This window comes from Oreochromis niloticus, linkage group LG7, assembly GCF_001858045.2.
Source record: "Oreochromis niloticus isolate F11D_XX linkage group LG7, O_niloticus_UMD_NMBU, whole genome shotgun sequence".
Classification (NCBI taxonomy): Eukaryota; Metazoa; Chordata; class Actinopteri; order Cichliformes; family Cichlidae; genus Oreochromis; species Oreochromis niloticus.
In genome coordinates this window covers 43536977-43556829 of record NC_031972.2, presented here as the reverse complement: position 1 = coordinate 43556829, position 19853 = coordinate 43536977, and the positions used below count along the sequence as shown (strand labels likewise).

The 19853-nt window shown below is 38.3% G+C and overlaps 1 protein-coding gene across 2 annotated transcripts; it reads right to left on the bottom strand.

The window, feature by feature from the left end:
* Positions 1-2589: 2589 nt before the first annotated feature.
* ticrr (TopBP1-interacting, checkpoint, and replication regulator) lies at positions 2590-18733 on the bottom strand. Of its 2 annotated transcripts, none has more exons than XM_005459980.4 (21): positions 17679-18733; positions 16321-16558; positions 15773-16005; positions 14828-15062; positions 14313-14451; positions 14021-14145; positions 13643-13846; positions 12758-12903; positions 12397-12497; positions 12185-12278; positions 11753-11835; positions 11161-11391; positions 9282-9369; positions 8400-8472; positions 7917-8048; positions 7723-7813; positions 7553-7611; positions 6871-7142; positions 4590-6735; positions 4109-4237; positions 2590-3224 (listed from the first exon to the last, which is right to left on the bottom strand). In XM_005459980.4, the coding sequence occupies exons 1-21, from the start codon at positions 18348-18350 to the stop codon at positions 3109-3111; spliced, it is 5607 nt and encodes a 1868-aa protein (XP_005460037.1). In that variant the 5' UTR covers positions 18351-18733; the 3' UTR covers positions 2590-3108. The 2 variants fall into 2 exon arrangements, with proteins under 2 accessions (XP_005460037.1, XP_005460038.1); XM_005459981.4 differs by having other exon boundaries at positions 2590-3221.
* Between the last annotated feature and the right edge of the window lie 1120 nt (positions 18734-19853).

Genomic DNA, 19853 nt, shown 5'->3' with positions numbered 1-19853 from the left:
TTATGAGGCTTCAACAAAAGATAGATCAACTGAAGAGCCAGATGCATCTCTCAGGTCCTGTGCCATGTTTTTGTTGGATTTCCCCCCTATTTCTATAAGGACATGACTTTCAGATACCGTTCATCTGCTGTAGATTGTTTCGTTAAGGCCGATCACATGTTCTTTTGTGCTCCACTTGTCCAGTTACCTCCAGTTTTTTAAGGGCACAGTGCTGAGATATGCCAGGTTTTCAGCTAATAGCTGTTTGGATTTCATGGTGTTAGCACACAAATATTTTTTCTGCCTGTTAAACCGAGTAATTTGTGCTAATTTTCATATATTCAAGCACAGAAATGGGAACAAACTGTTTTATGACCAGGCTGTTATGGACAAAATGTCAAATGACACAATCTAAATTTGGCTGTCTGTTATGTGTAGACACAATACAGATTTATCCCTTGAATTAGGTGCGTTTTTATGCTTGGATGTTAAGTGTCTTAATAAAGAAGAAGAAGAAGAACAGCAACAGCAACAATTCTTCTGAAAATAGTCAAATACAAAGACTGGACTGATAATGAATAAATAAAGCGGCCAATATCAAAAGAAAAACTTTGAAAGGCCTTTAGAAAGCCTGGAGAACTATTGCTTAACTGCAACTGCAAGAAAGTTTAGCTCCTTGGAAGCAAACTACATTTTGTCTCCAAAACAAAACTGTTGACTTGTGGTATTTTTGTATATGAATTTTCAAAAAAGTATATCTTTGAATATTTGGAAATGGAAATCAGATCTGTGCCACACACTATTCATGCTACAGTCAGAAAGAGGCAGGCCTGTTTTACATTCACTCTGAGCTACTTAGTCAAGATAATTCAGTAATCTCTGGATTATAGACGAAATAGTGGTCATACTGTACTGGGACCAAAGTTCGCATAGCTTCCTTACGGGATCATTTATTAGTTTACAGCACCATGATGTATTTAAAACAACTCGTCCATTAGAGAGGAACAAAGCTGGCAGTACTTCTGTGTTGAATTGAACCACCTCCAGGATTAAAAAGAAAAAAAAAATCAAATTTAAAAAACAAAAAACTACAGTGATAGATTGAATGCATATAAGCCTATTCATCTGACATGGAGTTTATTGCTAAGACTGAAACAGAATGAAAGTAACATCAACACATTAGCACACAAAACTTCACATATTTATTCAAATTTTTTTAAAAAAGAAGACAAAATCTAATCCAACATAAAAAAAGACTACTTAAGACAAAGGTGCCTTAAACAGTCCTTCCCTCCGAAACTGACTTTCTTCCATTGAAAGTCGACGAGGCATGTCCCATTCACATAAAACAAGCATGTGGCAGCAGCTGTGTGTGGGAGAGAGGGAGAAATGAGTCTTCTGCAAGTAGGGGTTAACAGTGCAAAAATGTTCATGCTGTGGAGAAGTCTGGCCAGAGTACAGAGCTCAAAACAATCCACCATTTCTGGCACGAGCAGAAAGCTGCAGTTGAGTCATGGCCCCAAAAGCTACATCAAAGAACTTACGTGGCTGCTATGTGAAGGAATATCAACCCTTGCTCAGCTGAGAGACACAACTATTGACTTAACGTTGTGTGAGCAAAACACATTGATATACACATGACGCTTCACTTTCAGCATTAAAGAAAATCCTGGTTACACGAGACATGCCGTCTTAAAGTAATAGGAAAAGTAAATTGTTACTTATTAACAATAAACCGTTAAGTCAGACGTGTGACAGAGCCAGGGCCATAAAACTGAAACAGTCAAAGGGAATTCTGACCTCATTCGTTATAGTAATACTCAGAATTTTACTAGTGATAAAGGGTCTAGCTTTCAAAACCACAGCCAAGATGAGAAATAGACTTTTTTTTCTTTTGTAACACTCAACTTGCCAACACGGGAAATGTTTCAGGAGCAAGTAAATAGTAAACAGTCTGGTACACAGACCACATTTGTCCTTTCACATACGTTCATATAGCTCTTTGTTCCATGCCTTAACAGCTAACAGATGCACACAAATACCAATCCCTTAGATGCATCAGGGGCAGTATTTTTGCACACAATTACTTTAACATGCACTAGGACCCTGAGCCACAGCTGATCAAGCTAGCGGAGTGTACTTTCTTCTTGTGGTAGCTATCTAAACTGCTATACAAACACAGGACAGCTAAGAGGTGTGCCTTCTATGGGACTTTGCAGGAGCTAACAAAGCATTCCAATTAACAGTCGATTAAAAAAAAAAAAATAACATTCACACCAACATATACTCCTGAGATGACAATGATTACAAAATTAAGTCAATTATATAGATTTATTAGAACATTTTTTCTTACTTTTTGTACCAACTACTGAATGCACTCAGTTTTATGGCTTTAGAGCAGTGACCTTTGAAACTTTAGAGATAACACCAGGTTTGCTTTTATTTGCTGGCAGCTGATAAAATAATTTATTAAGGTGACAGTCAAAGACAATGAAGCCTGCAGAGTAAAGTTCAGTGAGGTTTTAGTTGGTCTTACTGAATAGGTTGACTATGTCCTGCAAATACTCAAATGATAAGAAGGTACAAGACACAAAATACATATATAGCTTCCAAATCATTAAGAAAATTAATATTTATTTACAAGACTTTAGCAACTTATTTACAAACTGTTAAAATTGTTCCTTTTATTTAAAAAAAGTATACAACAAACTAATAAATATACAAGAACATATTTACAACAACAAATTAAAAGCTCTGAATTGATTATAAAATAATTAATTACGCATTTTGAACAATGACATGCAATGTAAACCTGTTTTCTAGGTTTTAGCTTCAGAAACACCCAAGTGGGTATTTTAAAATGACTAAAGGAACAGAAAAAGAATAACTTTCAGTTCAGTTTGAAACCAAAGTCTTAACCTATCCCACGGGTTGGAAGAGAAAATGTCCGGATCAAAAGTGTCGAGAGCTGATTGAATGGGACGTTGTTTCATGTAAAAAACCCCCCCAAAAACATTTTCAAGTGGTGCTTTAAAGACATGTTTCAGATCTGTCATCAAAAGGCTCAGCTTCACAGTTAAGCACAGAATGGACAAACTTTCTGCTTTGTTGGCCACTTTACTTTGTAACTCAGTGAATTAGTCTCTTCCTGCTGTAGGTCTTTCCTGTGTTTGAGCGTTTCTTTGGTTGGCTGAAGGGAGACAGGTCCACTCCATCAATTTCTGTCCTCTGTGATGCAGCTTCTTCTGAAAACATTATGGAAAGAATAAGGTTTGTCAGGAAATGTGAAGGATGGGAAATACAAAGTTTACTTCATTTATACAGGAGAATGTGTAGTTTTGGTTATTAAGCAGGTTAAATGATATTAACGCTCCATTAATTGTACTGGGGAAAATTTTGGAACCTAACTTCAGAGAATTAGCTTGAAGGATGTCAAACTTGTGGCCTAGGGCCCATAATCATACCACAAAAGGATCCCATTCCATCCATGGATGGCTTTGCAAACAATGAAAACTGCAGTGATGTCTTTAATTTGCCAATTAAAAAAAAAAAAAAAAAAAGGATTGTAAATCCCTTTGTGGTGACACCGTGTTTACTACTCAGGACTGATAACACTTGAAAAGTTTAAAATATTTCTAGACCTAGACAACTTATCTGAACCATAAAGATCTACAATACAGGTGAATATTTTGTGGCTTTCAATGTGATCTGTAAATTCTAATGTATGAGTAATGAAAACAGACGCTATACATGTGAAAAAAAAAACAACATACATGGTTTAAAACTGCACTTATTTATACTGAGTTATCTAAGGCTGTTTAAAATCTTTGGTAAATGGATTGCTATTGATTTTTCATTTTTTTGAAAAATATTTTAGGAAAAGGGATGTTTTATGAGTTATAATACAATGCTTTTCTGGTCCATCCCACTTTAAATCAAATTACGCTGCCTGTGGCTCATGAACTAAAATCCTTGAAAAGGATGAGCTGATAAAATCCTACTGAAAAGACAACAGAAGAGCATTTACTGCATATTGAAAATGTGAGAGTAATGAAAATAGATGGTGCCTTGAACAATAAATACAAAAAACAAAAAAGTTTTATAATCTTATCTTATATGTACAACTTACCTCTAAAATTTGGTGTTCTCTTACTGGCAGAACCTGTTTTGCCCTTGAACAACAATGGGGACTGGGTAAGGGCCAAAATACCACTGGCAGAAACTGGCTTTCGCACCTTTGAACTGGGAGGAGTCATTGCTGCAGAAAATGGCAAAATCAGGCACTCTGTGGTGGATTTCATTCATATGACTTCATGCAATCATTTAAAAAACAAAATGGTGTGATTACTAAATTCTCTGTAATAAATAAGCAATGAAAAGAGTAAATATTCTATTTGAAATACTGAAGCTCAGGCTCATAAATCAAATGAAAGACCTTTTAAATTGCTGAAATTTGTTTATCAAGTAAAACCACTAAATTACTCACTAAATAAATCATTAAATTAAACTATAAATCAGTTGCAACTCTCCATGCATAATCTCAAAAACCCAGAACACAAAACGTATATATTTAAAATGTTCAATACAAAAATGTATAAACCATGACTTACTTGATATGCCATCTTCATTTTGAGATGCCCAGGCGGTTTCGTTTTCAGCCTTGTGAGAGTCCGTGCACTCAGCCAGCTTTTCCATCCAGTACAACTCTTCCATTGGAGAAAGAGGAGACGCATCTGATCCAACTGGAGGGGATTGTTTGGAAGTCAGAGCAAATGATTTAGCTTTGTTGTCCAAAGGCTCATCTGTATCCTCAATGTCCTGCAACCTACTAACTCCAAGTTCAGCCTCCTCCAGGAGCTCCTCAAGCTGAGGCTCCCCCTTCAGGCCACGATCTTTGCCTCCTAACACACTAATCTGAGCTCTTTTCCTGCGAGGCCAGCTGTTGAGGTTTTCTGGGGTCACTTTACCAGCACTTTGAGGTGAAGGAGTCAGGGGGACAGTCTCTGCAGTTACTGGTGACAAGGTGGGATGGTGCGTAGGTGTGTAAGACTGGCAGATGTAAGTCTGGACGCTTCCACCTTTCCCGGGTGTGCTCTTGGCTGGGGTTACATGAGCACAGACCGATGGCGACATGCATCCGGGATCTCGGTATTTAGAAAATAAGGCCAAGGGGCTTTCAAACTGAGGTTTCACACCTACTACAGGGCTTTGCGCTCCTGATCGAGGACTTCCATCTGAGACAAACTCTCCTGCATTCATGGAATCTGTGCGTTTAATTTTTAGCTTGGGAAGTCCTGATTTTTGCATTTCCAGTTCTACTTGGTAGGTAAGAGGATTTGGCGTACCTGTGCCCTTTTGGCGGCCATGTCTTGCTGAGCCTCTAGGGGTTGAAAATCGAGGTGAATCATTTCCGTATCCTAAACGAGCAGCAGCCTCCCTCTGCTGACGATCAGGTGTCTGACGGAAGCCGTAACTCCGGCTTGGTGTGTTATGGGATGGCACAAGTGGTTTAGCAGAGACAGTGTTTGACACAAAGTCTTCACTTGACAGTGAAGGCTTCCGTGTAAAGCTAATGTTCATCTTGAGACCTCCGCTAAACTCTGTTTTTACAATGGCTGCATCAACTATGTCAATGCTATCATCATCTGTGGTTCCAGAGGTACCATGAGAAGATTCAAATTGCTGAGAATCGGTATGAGAACTAGCGTCACTTGCAGTGGACTGCGAGGCCTTACTCTGCGCTTCTTCCTTTGGGTCTGACTGCGAACTCTCATTAGACTGGGACCTTAACACACGTGTAGCTGTTTTACCCCCTTGACCAGACTTTCTTGTTAAGAGCTTTGCTGGAGACTTTGGTGAGGCATCTGAGCCATCTGAAAGAGTGGCATCTAAAAGTGGTGAAACTTCAGGATTATATGGGGAAGCAGTGTTTGAACTTTTACCTGGAGTTCGCCCAGAACGAGTAACCATTTGGTGAGTTGGACTAGGCGTTTTATTTTGACTTGTAGTGTCCGGGTGAGTGGAAAGGTGGTGTTCTGGTGGGGGTGTGGTTTTAGCTTGAGGCTCAACCAGAACAGCATCACCTTTTCCTGGTGTTTTAAAACTGGAGTGAGGTTTTACAGAAGACCCTTGATTATGTTCTGGAGTCAAACAGCTACTATGCGCATGTTCTGATACTCTTACTAGGTGTACCTGACACGTCTTTTCTGGGGTCTTGAAAATGTCTCTTTTAGTGTTTGTGCTTTTGACAGGACTGCTGAACTTACTGGATGTCACCAGTCTCAGAGAACTGTGAGATGTAATACTTGGTGACTGTGGCACTTTAAAATTAGCACTCTTCTCAACTATCCTACATTTCTGTGGAGAGGGAGACCACGTGACACTCTTCCTGGGAGTCCTGGAAATTGGGCTATGGATCAGATGTAAATCAGAAGAGGTGCATCCTTCGATCAAAGCCTTGACTGGAGTCCTGAGAATACCCTTTAGAGGGCTCCTCATGGGGCTTTGCTTTGTAGGTGTCTCTGGAACAAAAGGCTTTTTGGCTGGAGATCTGAAAGGAGTGCCCCTCAGAGACATACCAAGTCCACTAGTGCTAGCTACCACAGGACTCTCTGCAACTGACAAAATATGTGTCCTGGTTGAAGGTGGGGTCTTGGGGGATTTAGGGGTCCGAGGAGTCCTAGGTGTTTTTGGAGTCGTGTTTGCAATACTGGCCCTCCCTTGTTTGTTGGGTGATTTTGTGGTTTTGTCTGGAGTCTAAAAAGATAAAAAATACGTTTTACAATTTGCTCTCAGATCACATGAACACACTTGAAAAAAGCTGATCTTTAGTAATCATCTCAAATTGCAGCACATTAGGATGACACACTGATTATTAAATTGAGAAGTTACCTCAAAGACGCTCGAGTCTGTGGATAGCCGTGACCTGCTGGGCCTGGTTGCACCTGACTGGTTAGAATGACTGGGAGACTCAGCAGCCCCAAAAAGAAGACGCATGGGAGACCGAACTGTTTTTACATTAACCCCACATATTTTGCCATCACTCAGACTAAGCTGGGATGCAGAGAGAGCCTGGTCCAGGTTGCGGGAACGAGGCTGAGAACTTGAATAGAAAGTGCTTGAGTGTCTTCGAGCGAACTTTATTCTTGGGCTTCTTCTTAGATCTAACACAGAACCAAAGGACAAAGACGTAGTAAGTTTATGGTATATATGGAAAGTGTGAGTTGTGTAAAATTACAATCTTATGAACATATCCAAAGCAGCAAAACGATACAAAACAGACTGTCATAATTGATACGCACAAATGTTAAAATTATTGTGCATCTTTGAAGTTACTTCTGTTAAATGAAATATTCGAATATATATGTAAATAGTTTTTTTTACTCAGAATTCCTGCTGTCTTTAATCAAGAAAAGAACCAGATATAAAGAAAAAGCACAAGGTGAAATTATATAATATAAAACTGACTTAATTTACATACATATACAATTATAAATCATGCATTTGTGTAAATGTTATTTAAGTAGAAAAACAAACAAACAAACAAAACAACAACTTCGTATTAGCAAAATACCTTCTAAAGGTTTCACTGGTGATTCTTCCACAATGCACTCCTCAGTTAGGACAGGTTTTCTTTGCAAAAAAACAAATAAATAACTTGAGTTACTACATACTTCAGGTCTGAGTAAATTTAAAATAAAGGTATGGCAAATAAAAATATTAATTACATTAACAGAAACATACCTTCCAATTTTCTGCCTGTGTAGTAGACGACTAGACACTTGCTTGTGGAGCGGAGTCTCACACACTTTTTTGGTAAGAAGCCTGTGCCTCTCTGAACACAATAAAATATTTGGAAAACATTAAAGTAGTTTAAAGTAGTTGGACAGTTATTACATTACGTATTTAAATTAATCTATAACAGTGCATTCTTCTACCTTCAGGTTCATGGGATCGCTTGCGTTTCACTCCTTCCACAGCAGACACAGAGCGGCTCCTTTGTAGCTTGGCTTTCTTTGAAGGGGAAACAATCTCTTGGTTGAAGAGGTTTCTTCTCACCTTGGTCACCTCTGAGAATTAGCACAATCTAGGTGTTTAAGACTCATCTCTCTCTCTTTCTCTCTCTTTTTTTTTTTTATGTCAAGAGGTATTAGAGTGGGCATGAAACAATACATGTAACCAGGATAATTTACACCAAGGAGCCCTGCTCTCAAAAACTGATTTAGATTTAACACTGTCTGTGGAGGTGGATTTAAGAAAGTGCATAAAGTTAAAGTTTTTAGAACATGTTTAGCGCCATATTGTGTCTGTACTCAATGTGATGTCACTGGGTTGGTTGGTTAACATGTGATCTGGAAACAGTTTTGAGGGTGGAATAGGCAAGTTATATGTGATCAAGAAAGATGTAACAAAGGACATACCTTGTGTTTCTTGTTTTGGGGGATGTGGTTCCTCAACCGGTTTATCCAAAGATACACGACCCTTTGATTTGGACTAAAAAAAAAGAAAAAGCAGGAATCAGGTGGATGAGATAAAGAAAATTATGAGCAAATGACACCACCATTGTTTCATTGTTTATAGTGGGTGGCTATCTTCACCAAAAATACAGTTTAACAAATCAGACAGTCCAAGTAATATCTACAACATTTCTCTCAATAGCCATAGGGCTGGGTGATAAAATGATAAAGATAATTGTTCTGGGGGGGGGGGCGGAGTTTTCCTCAATCGAAATACAAGATGTGGTCAATATAAAATGGAGTGAACTCTACACGAAACACAATACTCCAGTGACTTAAACAGCAGTGCGCCAAACCACTCATGTGGCTAGAATACAATTAATCATGTCAGGTTGGTGGACAGAGCATAGGTGGAAACAGCAGCACATGTGCTTGGGGTACTGCAGCCAAAAACAGCTGTACATTAGGAGTGTGAGCGAGATAAAAAACATAACAGACAACAAAAAACCCTAATGAAAACTCGACCATTAGCGAACATGGCACCCAAAAGGACATAGCCTCGTGCTCAAAAGATGAGGACTTTGTTCAAAAAAAGGCTCAGATTAATTCAGCAGTGTGAAAATATTTTGGCTATTTAAAGTCCAACAAAGAAGCAGAGTAGCACACGCTAACCGCATGAAAAGCACATTTCCACAAAGGCAGATGGATTAAAATGAATTACAAAATTATTGGGATTGTTTTCTATTTCAGACAGGCCAACTCTGCAAATAGAGAGGTTCAGACAGTTGGTTCAGAAAGTTGATCAAGGTTTTATCTTAGGAGAGACAGCAGAAGTGATTATCTTACAGCTCTTGTAGCCTTTTTGGGGATCTCTATTTGCCGAAGACTCTGTGATGATTCCGTCATGCTGCGATGGCGAGTTAGCATCCCACTCCTAACAAACAAACAAAAAGAAAAAGAAAAAGAAAAACCCCATTACATTCTGTGCATACTTCTGGGCACTTTAAAAATACTTGATTATGATTCCAGTCCAGTGAAATAAAAAAAACAAAATATTTCACTCAAATGCCACTTCTTATTGTAGCATCTAAGATTATTTGTAATTCAAAGTCCTCCCAGATTGTCTATACAGGGAGTGCAGAATTATTAGGCAAGTTGTATTTTTGAGGAATAATTTTATTATTGAACAACAACCATGTTCTCAATGAACCCAAAAAACTCATTAATATCAAAGCTGAATGTTTTTGGAAGTAGTTTTTAGTTTGTTTTTAGTTTTAGCTATTTTAGGGGGATATCTGTGTGTGCAGGTGACTATTACTGTGCATAATTATTAGGCAACTTAACAAAAAACAAATATATACCCATTGCAATTATTTATTTTTACCAGTGAAACCAATATAACATCTCCACATTCACAAATATACATTTCTGACATTCAAAAACAAAACAAAAACAAATCAGCGACCAATATAGCCACCTTTCTTTGCAAGGACACTCAAAAGCCCGCCATCCATGGATTCTGTCAGTGTTTTGATCTGTTCACCATCAACATTGCGTGCAGCAGCAACCACAGCCTCCCAGACACTGTTCAGAGAGGTGTACTGTTTTCCCTCCTTGTAAATCTCACATTTGATGATGGACCACAGGTTCTCAATGGGGTTCAGATCAGGTGAACAAGGAGGCCATGTCATTAGTTTTTCTTCTTTTATACCCTTTCTTGCCAGCCACGCTGTGGAGTACTTGGACGCGTGTGATGGAGCATTGTCCTGCATGAAAATCATGTTTTTCTTGAAGGATGCAGACTTCTTCCTGTACCACTGCTTGAAGAAGGTGTCTTCCAGAAACTGGCAGTAGGACTGGGAGTTGAGCTTGACTCCATCCTCAACCCGAAAAGGCCCCACAAAGCTCATCTTTGATGATACCAGCCCAAACCAGTACTCCACCTCCACCTTGCTGGCGTCTGAGTCGGACTGGAGCTCTCTGCCCTTTACCAATCCAGCCACGGGCCCATCCATCTGGCCCATCAAGACTCACTCTCATTTCATCAGTCCATAAAACCTTAGAAAAATCAGTCTTCAGATATTTCTTGGCCCAGTCTTGACGTTTCAGCTTGTGTGTCTTGTTCAGTGGTGGTCGTCTTTCAGCCTTTCTTACCTTGGCCATGTCTCTGAGTATTGCACACCTTGTGCTTTTGGGCACTCCAGTGATGTTGCAGCTCTGAAATATGGCCAAACTGGTGGCAAGTGGCATCTTGGCAGCTGCACGCTTGACTTTTCTCAGTTCATGGGCAGTTATTTTGCGCCTTGGTTTTTCCACACGCTTCTTGCGACCCTGTTGACTATTTTGAATGAAACGCTTGATTGTTCGATGATCACGCTTCAGAAGCTTTGCAATTTTAAGACTGCTGCATCCCTCTGCAAGATATCTCACTATTTTTGACTTTTCTGAGCCTGTCAAGTCCTTCTTTTGACCCATTTTGCCAAAGGAAAGGAAGTTGCCTAATAATTATGCACACCTGATATAGGGTGTTGATGTCATTAGACCACACCCCTTCTCATTACAGAGATGCACATCACCTAATATGCTTAATTGGTAGTGGGCTTTCGGGCCTATACAGCTTGGAGTAAGACAACATGCATGAAGAGGATGATGTGGACAAAATACTCATTTGCCTAATAATTCTGCACTCCCTGTAATAGAAGAGTCTTTTAAACGTCCTTCTCACCTCCTTTTGTTGCCTGAGCGGTTCCGCAGGTCCTGTAGTCCATCTTTGTCATCTGAAACCAGGCACTGTGCAGACAGGGAAAGTGAAGAGGCTGAAGGAGAAATGCTGTCCTTGGCTACCGAGTCATCACTGAAGAAGTCTGGAGGCAAGACTGCCAGCAAAACTTCAGGGAGCTGTGTGCCCAGACTGTGGTAGATTTCTGCAAGCACTCTGGGGATTGCGGTCAGGAACCTGCCGCGATCCAAAAACACTATTGTTAGATTTATACAACTGCAAGTGAGAAACTGGCTCATTTGAAATCATACAAAAAAAAAAAAAACCCAAAACAAAAAACCCCCCAAAACAAAACATGTTTTGTGTGATGCAGTGAGCCAGCCTTGGCTTCGCTGTTTTTGCGTAAAAGTATAATCATTAAATACGCCTACAAAATTACAGAAATTCAATTCATCTGAGGCACTTTTATTTATGACTTTATTCTTGACTTGAACAAAAGTTATTAATGCTGCTTTGTCTTTCAGGAGGAAAAATAGTTGTATTGCTTATTCTTATATTCTTTTGAAAATACAATAAAAATGTATTTCTGAAACCTTACCCTGGCAGGACCTCATCTTGAAGGAACCTCGTTAGGAAAACTGGGTCTCTGGTCAGGGAGATTATTCGAAGCATTTCAGCCACCTGAAGCACAGAGGGGATTATTATATTTTACCTGAATTAAAGTTAAATTTTCACTCAATTTGAAGTGACTGACAAAAAGTGTATCAAAAGACAGAACATTTCAATATAACTGGAAATACTATTTTATATTCAGATTACTGCCACAATTAATGGCACATACTGTGTTAGTCCAACAGCTCGAATGATAGTCACCATTAAATAAACAGCTTTTTTAAAATCAGCATGATGGTAGAAGGCATTGCTCCGCTTGAAAGAAAATCATATACATTGTAGTCACACCCTTTTCCATGTTTGTATTAATTACAAAGGAGACTTGACTGCATAAAAGTCTAAGCCATGATCATCTTACCTCCTCTGCCATCTGATCAACATCCAGTGAGTCTGACTGCTCCGTGGAGAAAAGTCTGCACAGCTCCAGCCTTAACACCACTTGCAGCTGGCACCTAGAATAAACAGATCGTGTTACTGACAGCTAAATATTAATGACTTGAACTGAAACTTTATTATCCAGACAGATGGAGACACAGGTTGTCCCCAAGGTAAAACTTGGAAACCACTCACTCCCTGACTTTACTATCAACATCAGCAGCCATTCCATAGAGCTGTCTGATTGACTTGCTGGTCTTGAGGAGATGCTGTTGAACAAGCAAGGAGGTCTTTGCCTAAAAAGAAAACATAGAACTTAATAATCACAGTTCAGATCCACCACTGGCCTAGTTTATGCATTATATTTCCATGATATTTCAAAGATTCTTCCATCTTCTATCAGCATCTTGCATTCTTTGACCTAAAGTGAACATCATGCATATTGTAATGAAGTTTTCATCAGGTGATTTAACCAAAATACAGCATTAATTTTACTGAAATCAAAATGTAAGTTTTTCTGTATTTATTATTCATTTAGAAGCATCATCTGTCTCACCTCCCAATCTGATTCTGCTGCAAGGAAGGCCTTTACAGAGGAAACAAGCTGCTGAACACCCATAAAGACAGACTCCTCTCTCTCTGCCATAAACTTCTCGTAACTGGACTTCAGATGGGACAGCAGCTCTGACTCACTTTTAAAACCTAGGAGAAAGGAGAAGATACATTACTTGACTATTAGAAGTAAGAAAACATCATCATAAAGTGTTTCATAATAAGACTAAAAAGAAAAATGAAAAATCGGTCCAAATTAAAAGCCAAAAATCAGTTCTTAAGTCATTATGGAGGGAGTTAAAAAATGTAGGAACTCCAATCTCAAAAGCACAATCTCTTCATCTGGTAAAGATATAAGAACTTCTCATTTGTGCATATTTAAGCTATTGGTGCACTAGGAGCAAAGTGTGATTCAGTGTCTCCCTCAAGGACATGTAAAGATACTTATTATAAGATGACTTATTTTCCTGAAATGAAGCAAATACTACAAGCAGTATTGGGCCTTGGATGAGGAAAACCAGTGATCAGACATAATCAAGAAACACTCACTAAAAAGTTCTGTCTCAGAGATCTCCAATATACAGTGACCTACAGTTTAAAAAACTACTGAGATCTAATAGTCTTGATAAAAAATATTTTCTGCATCACCCGGAAAATGATGCTAGCTTAGGTTTTATCTTAAAAATAAAAGAGAAACAGTATTTTCATAATAGGCTGCACAAAGCTTTGTAACACAAGCAAGTAGGTAGTAAAGTAAGTAGTTCAACTGACATTTTGGGAAATGTATACATTTGCTTTCTTGCAGAGACAATTTCATACAACAAAGTCAATGAAAGTGAACATTGTAGTCAAAGAGTATAGTAAGGTTTAACAGAAAAGGTGCACGTACTGATCACGTTTGCTACTCCAGGTTTGTTCCTGTCACTTGACCGTCTCTTCCCTGTTCTGTCTGCTTCCCTACCCTCAGTTCCAACCTGCTCAGACTCAGCCTGGTTCTTTTGGGCTTTTACATTCAAGCGTGCCACATTTAGCATCTGCAAGGAACGACTCATGGTCTTCATCTTCTGTTTCACTGGTGTGCGGTGGGCGCCACCTATAGATATTGACAAGAAATTATTTGGGAAAAAAATATCTGAAGTTCATGACTATGTAGGAGAAAAACATTAAAATGACATTAGTGTTTTGGATTATCTTAAATTTGAGTTTTATGATTTTCCATAGTTTGTGATCTTCACAAAAAAGAAAAAAAATTAAGATATTCGCTTACATTTCCTTCCCCTCTTTTCTGAGTCCTGGGATGATTGGTATATTTCAGCCAGACCACTAAGTAGTTCCTGCTGCAGTGCAGGTAAGTTCTCCTCTTCTCTCTCCTCCGGTACTGCATGTAGCAACCTGTTTAACAGTGTGAGGAGGACATTATAACCAAAGGCTTATAGGCTTTTTATTATTCTATGTTGAAATATTATACAAAAGCTACACTATTTAATAACTTGATACATAGATAAGCTCTTCAAAAGTGCTATTGTAACAGAAAATATGAGATTTTTGAGTTCCTGTACCTCATGGACTCCATTAAATGAGAGCTCACTCCCGAATAGTCCGACTGAGGGAACCAAGTCTCCAACATGTTTGTTGCTGGTGGACTGTGGCTGAATTCCTGCTGAGCCCACTCAGGAATGGGATTCTCCTTTAACTGGTCTGAGAAATAAACAAACACAACAATGTCAACAACCTAAAAATGCAGATACTGAAAATAAAATTTCCAATATTTGACAGATAAGATAAACAAGATTAAAATTAGATTGATATAGAACTTGATATTGATCTTTTCTTAAAAATATTATTAGTTTAAAAGTATTAAGATGGTCAATTGTACATCCATTAACCCATAACGATGAAATTAATGGATTGTGGATTTACTTTCTTTTTGCATTTATTAACACATTTACAAACAGTTTCAAAAAGATATATTTAAAAGATATTTTACAGTTAAAACAACATGTAATACTCTCTTGAAAAAACACTAAATAAATAAGTGGACAATTATATCAAACAGCCTTGATCCTATTCCTACCATTAACACTATCACCATCCTGCTTCATGATGTCATACACTACTCCCAGAACACTGTTCACAATGTCTGGAAGGTCAGCAGAGGTTTCAGCCGAGGCAGGGGTAATGACTTCAGTGGTCAGTCGCTGGTTAGACTGAGCAATTACAGGCTGGAGAATGGAGAGCAGAGCTGTAGAGTATGATAGTGGAGAGAGCACAGCCGAGCACAGAAGCCCATTGTCATTCACCTCAGCAAGCTGGGGTAACAAGAAGACAGAGAGAGAAAAACAAAAAGAAGAAGAAGAAGAAAATAAGTAGATCAATAAATGCATCCAGTACAGTATAAGACAGTACAAGATGAGGTTTCAGCTTTACAATTGCACATAGACAATATTTTCAATAACAACAATTCTAAGCTTTCTGATCAGCTTCTGATCAGGTTTATCATGTGGCAACCTCAATAAAAAACATCTGTCTTTTGGAAATCAGAACATTCTACCTGCATAGTGAAATGCAGTGGGCAACAGTAGATAGGGTAGATAAGGGAACTTATTGGCAGCTGAATATTGCCTGGTTATTTATTGTGACCAAGTACATATTTTTTTGTATGAATTCATTAAACAAAGCATGGGTTCGGGTCCTTTCATACACATGCATGTGTTCACAAGCAGGTCAGCATGCAAAGTCTTGCTACAGCCACAAATACAATCTCATTCTGTGGGAACCACAGATTTTGCAATGCAAAAATGACAGTCTATCCATGTAAACCAACCTTTACTCAAAAGCTCTGAAAGGCTGAATCAAGATTATAGTGTTGATGTTTTCATCTGCACAACTTTACACAATCAGAATCAGCACGGCAAAAAACCCAAACAAAAAACCCCAAACAAACAAACAAAAAAAAAACTGAGAAAAAAAAAAGAAGTACAAATTGTCTAAAACAGAACTATTGTGTTTCGAGTCTCACCACGTGCAGAGCATGAGTAGACAGATCCATTAAGAGATGCTGGAAGGCAGCAGCTCCCTGGTCACCACTACTGGAGCCATGAATCACCCACGACTCTGTGGAGGTCTGGATCAGTGATGAAGCATCCCAGCCTCTCAGAACTTCTTTTAAGGACATTTTGACAGATTCTGGGAGAAGCTTCTGTCTCCGAGTCACTGGCTCCAGCATGACACCACAGCTCTGTGTCACATCACCTGGTTTATTGAAAAATATCACAAGTTAATTTTTGCAGGCTATTCTCAGCTTTGAAATTAAGCATATTAAAGGTAAACTCCTTTTAGTTCACATCAGTTGCCACATTATTTGCTGCATGTTAAGACGCCTTTAAAATAATTAATTGCTTGTTTTGCCGTAAGAATTGCAACTACTTTTCCATCATCTGGATGTAGATATGCTTATACCCAATGTTTAATTCAAGCACAAAAACATTGTACTTCTGCACAGAGGGATATTTGGTAATAATTATGAATGCTTTTAGTTTGTTGAAAAGATCTCCTCTGGCTACTAACCTTGCTGCCACTGCAGGACACCTCCTATAACAGGAAAAGCCAGGCGGTAGTGTCGTTCAGAGGACAACAGGTATCCAATGCTGGACTTGAATGCAAAAGACTCCCTCATGAATCCTGAGTTGGGCTGTTGAGCGCTACAAAGGTTCAGCAGTGCAACCACAGGGATTATTCTGCCATCCATCTGAGCTAGGACCTCAGACAGCTTGTCACAGCCAAAATAGTCCTCACACCTCATAACCTGCAATAACACACATAGTTACAGACAGGGGTCAAAGCAGATGTTCAATTAATGAATAATTAAGCCCGATAAACAATTTAATACTAACACTGCATCCTCAGCATAAGCTTTTTTCATTCCCATCCATGTCATGTGCTCATATGCATTAGTCATTGAAGTTGTGGTCACAGCACTTAAGCATCAGACTAACTTTACAGAATAGGAGTGAGCAGAAACAGAATAACTAATCTCAAAACCACTAACATCACAACAAACAAAGCTGTTTCTGTGGAGTTTGGATCACAATCTGTCTAAAGGTGCAGTGATGGTATTTTCCATGAAGGAAAAAAATGTTCATGTGTGATGAGTTCACTCAGAAAAAGATATATATAAAAAAAGAAAAGACAGAAGAGGAAGATGAGACATTACTTTAAAATAGAAGAACTGCTAACCAAGAAATATTTGACCAGCTGAAAATGTAAATCTCATGGGCTATGTTGTAACTCTAATAGTTTTTTGTTAAATCAGACATTGGTGTTGTGAAAATCCTTGGGGGGAGGGGCGAGTTATAATGTATTATGAAAATTCTAATTCTAGGGACTTTAGTGCATGCTGAACCAATCAGTTTGCAGTACTGTGCTACACTTTACAGTAATGTACTATATTAGACTGGTGAAGAGCACACACTACTAGGTTAGATCCATGTAGATCCATTGTATTAATCATCAGTTTAAATTTAGGTTGATGATAGTTAAGATAATTGAACATTTATGCTAGCTTTATATGTGTTGATTAATTGATATAGTATTCTGTGGCTCAAAACAATTCGTAAAATTGCATTTTCTACTACATAAATTGTTTGCAGGGGATCTTTTTGTAGAATTATTATCTCAAAAGTACTACTAACATAAAATCATATAGTCTGCACTAAGAGCCCTGAAATTAATTAGTAAGTATGTTTAACTTGTATATTATATTATATTTACATTATTGTTATCAAACTTGAGGTATAACTGTGCCATCTATATACTCAAAACATTGTCACTTTGCTGGTAGCAGTGCATTAACTGTGGTAACTATTGTCAGATGCGGATACTGGACAGTGGTTTGGCTATGCTCTATTGAACACTACTGTACTCACCTGGACGTATGATCTACAGTCAATCCAGTGGAGGACAACTTGTCTCTGAACCAGCATATCCTGAAGTCCTTTGGATATAACGTGGTCTGTCACATCTGTAGGAAGGCTGTCTCTCAAAGACAGGTAGTCCACGAGCTGCGCCCTTGAAAGTGGACACTGCGAGACAATAAACACCACATTCCTCTCGTTAGTTAAAATGTCATCTTCATGTGACACACTGGGTTTTCCTCCACGACTCGACTTCCTGGGCCTTAAGGACAGTTTAGCAGGGGAGGTGATGTCTGGTCTGTCCCACTGGAAGTCCAATAGGGTTTCTTTAAGTGCATTTTGAACCGAAACCGAGTGATTTGATCGTTGTTTCTGTTGAGATGGGCACGCTTTCTCCTTCACATCAAACTTGGCTTCAAACTCTTGCTCAAAGTCCTCAAATGTTTTGTGCCGAAGCTCCTTGAAATCAGATACTCTTGATATGAGACTGGCGTTGCGGCCAGTCTTGGAGTCAAAGAACTTGTAACCCCATCGCACTTTCTCAAATCCATATTTGTAGCCGAAATGTAAGAGAATGTTTAATATTCCTCGTTTCACGAAATGACTCCTGACATCCAGTTGATCGCCCGAATCGTGATCTCCATAATCCACATCGATAACAAAAACCAAATTATGTAAAGCCATACCGGGAATTGCAGACGCAGGGTGCCCACAGATCCCAAATTTCAGCGATAGGCAGTATTAATCAAATGTAATCAATGCCGACGTTAGCGACCTTAACCAAAGGGAGTTGATGTTAACTAACATTATGTTTCTGTGCTAACCTCATTCCGCTAGCTAACTATGATAACGCTTGCTGAAACGACTCACATTAACGTTAAGTAAAAATCAGCTTCAGTAAGTCATACAAGTTTATCGTTCGGATAAGGCATAAAAGCAACACACTTATCGTATTTACATGTTTTTAAAAGTGCTTAAAGTATCAATATAGTGTAACCCGCAAACCCAAACTCCATATTCGCCATTTTCTCGTAGCCCCTTAACCGTTCGCGCTCCTTGAATGAAATCCCTCCCCTTAATTTTGATTGGTTAAGCCTACGACAACACCATTGTCATTGGTCCAAAGTGAAGCTTAAAACGCGTCAAAAGTCTCATTTAACTATTCATTGGTCAATATTTTCCATCAGTCAAATCTGAACTGTACTTCGTGAAGTGTGACGCAAGAAAAGGCAGGAATAAATGATTGACAGGCGACACTTGTATTTAACTTTTAAACCTGCTCCTGCTAACGCGTTACAAATATTCAATGATACATCAGGGAACTTCAATACTTGAACTGGCTCTCTATAAATACAGCCACAGTGTAAACGTTAACAGCTCTGTCTTTTTAGCAAAACTGTTGTATACAGAAACAAAGTTCAACCGAAGCACACCAACATGTGCTTTCAAACACATACATTTAAGGGAAGGGTACAAATATACTACTATTAATAATAATTTTGATCACATGAATAATCACATAAAACTCATCCACATATGATTGTTAAAACCCATCATATCTACAACAAGAACAAATCAAGAAAAGTTAATCAAAATAACCCATTATCATTATCATTATGATCGTATTTGCATTATGATCATTATGATCAATCAAACTTAATACAATCAAACTTAATTCATATATTGCCAAAAAGGACTCCAGGACTCTTCATATTGACATTTACAGTTAGCCTAATAGATTGAATGCTCTTAATATGAATAACTAAAACAAAAATAATGCAATCCTTTCCTACATGTTGGACGTAATAGAAGGTTTTAAAAAAAGTATTTGAGAAGAATTCCCGAAGAATGGAATTTAAAATTTCTTCATTACAAATAATTTATTTAAAACTGTCAGTTTATTATTCAAATGCTAAATTCCATTGTATTCTGGATTATAATTACAATGTAACAGGACTATGGCAGGAAATCGGAATGTCATGGTAACCAGTGTTGCTTATATTGTAAACTGAATCAGCCTCTAGCCTACTACAAAGTAGTCAGTAGATGTAAACATACCAAATGTAATGCACACCAGAGTAATTAGGTAAGATACACTTTTTCTGCAGTTTTACAGATTTATTTCTTATAATTTAAGAGATGTGCTAAAATTGCACTTCTTTTTCCTTTTTAAGATGGCTCAAAGAT

Excerpts from the sequence above, each read along its gene's own strand:
- ticrr (XM_005459980.4), bottom strand. The coding sequence starts at position 18,350 with ATGGCTTTACATAATTTGGTTTTTGTTATCGATGTGGATTATGGAGAT. Across the intron at positions 15,063-15,772 it reads CTACTCATGCTCTGCACGTG|CTTGCTGAGGTGAATGACAA; the intron begins GTGAGACTCGAA and ends TTGTTACCCCAG. Across the intron at positions 12,279-12,396 it reads GTTGATAGTAAAGTCAGGGA|GTGCCAGCTGCAAGTGGTGT; the intron begins GTGAGTGGTTTC and ends TGTTTATTCTAG.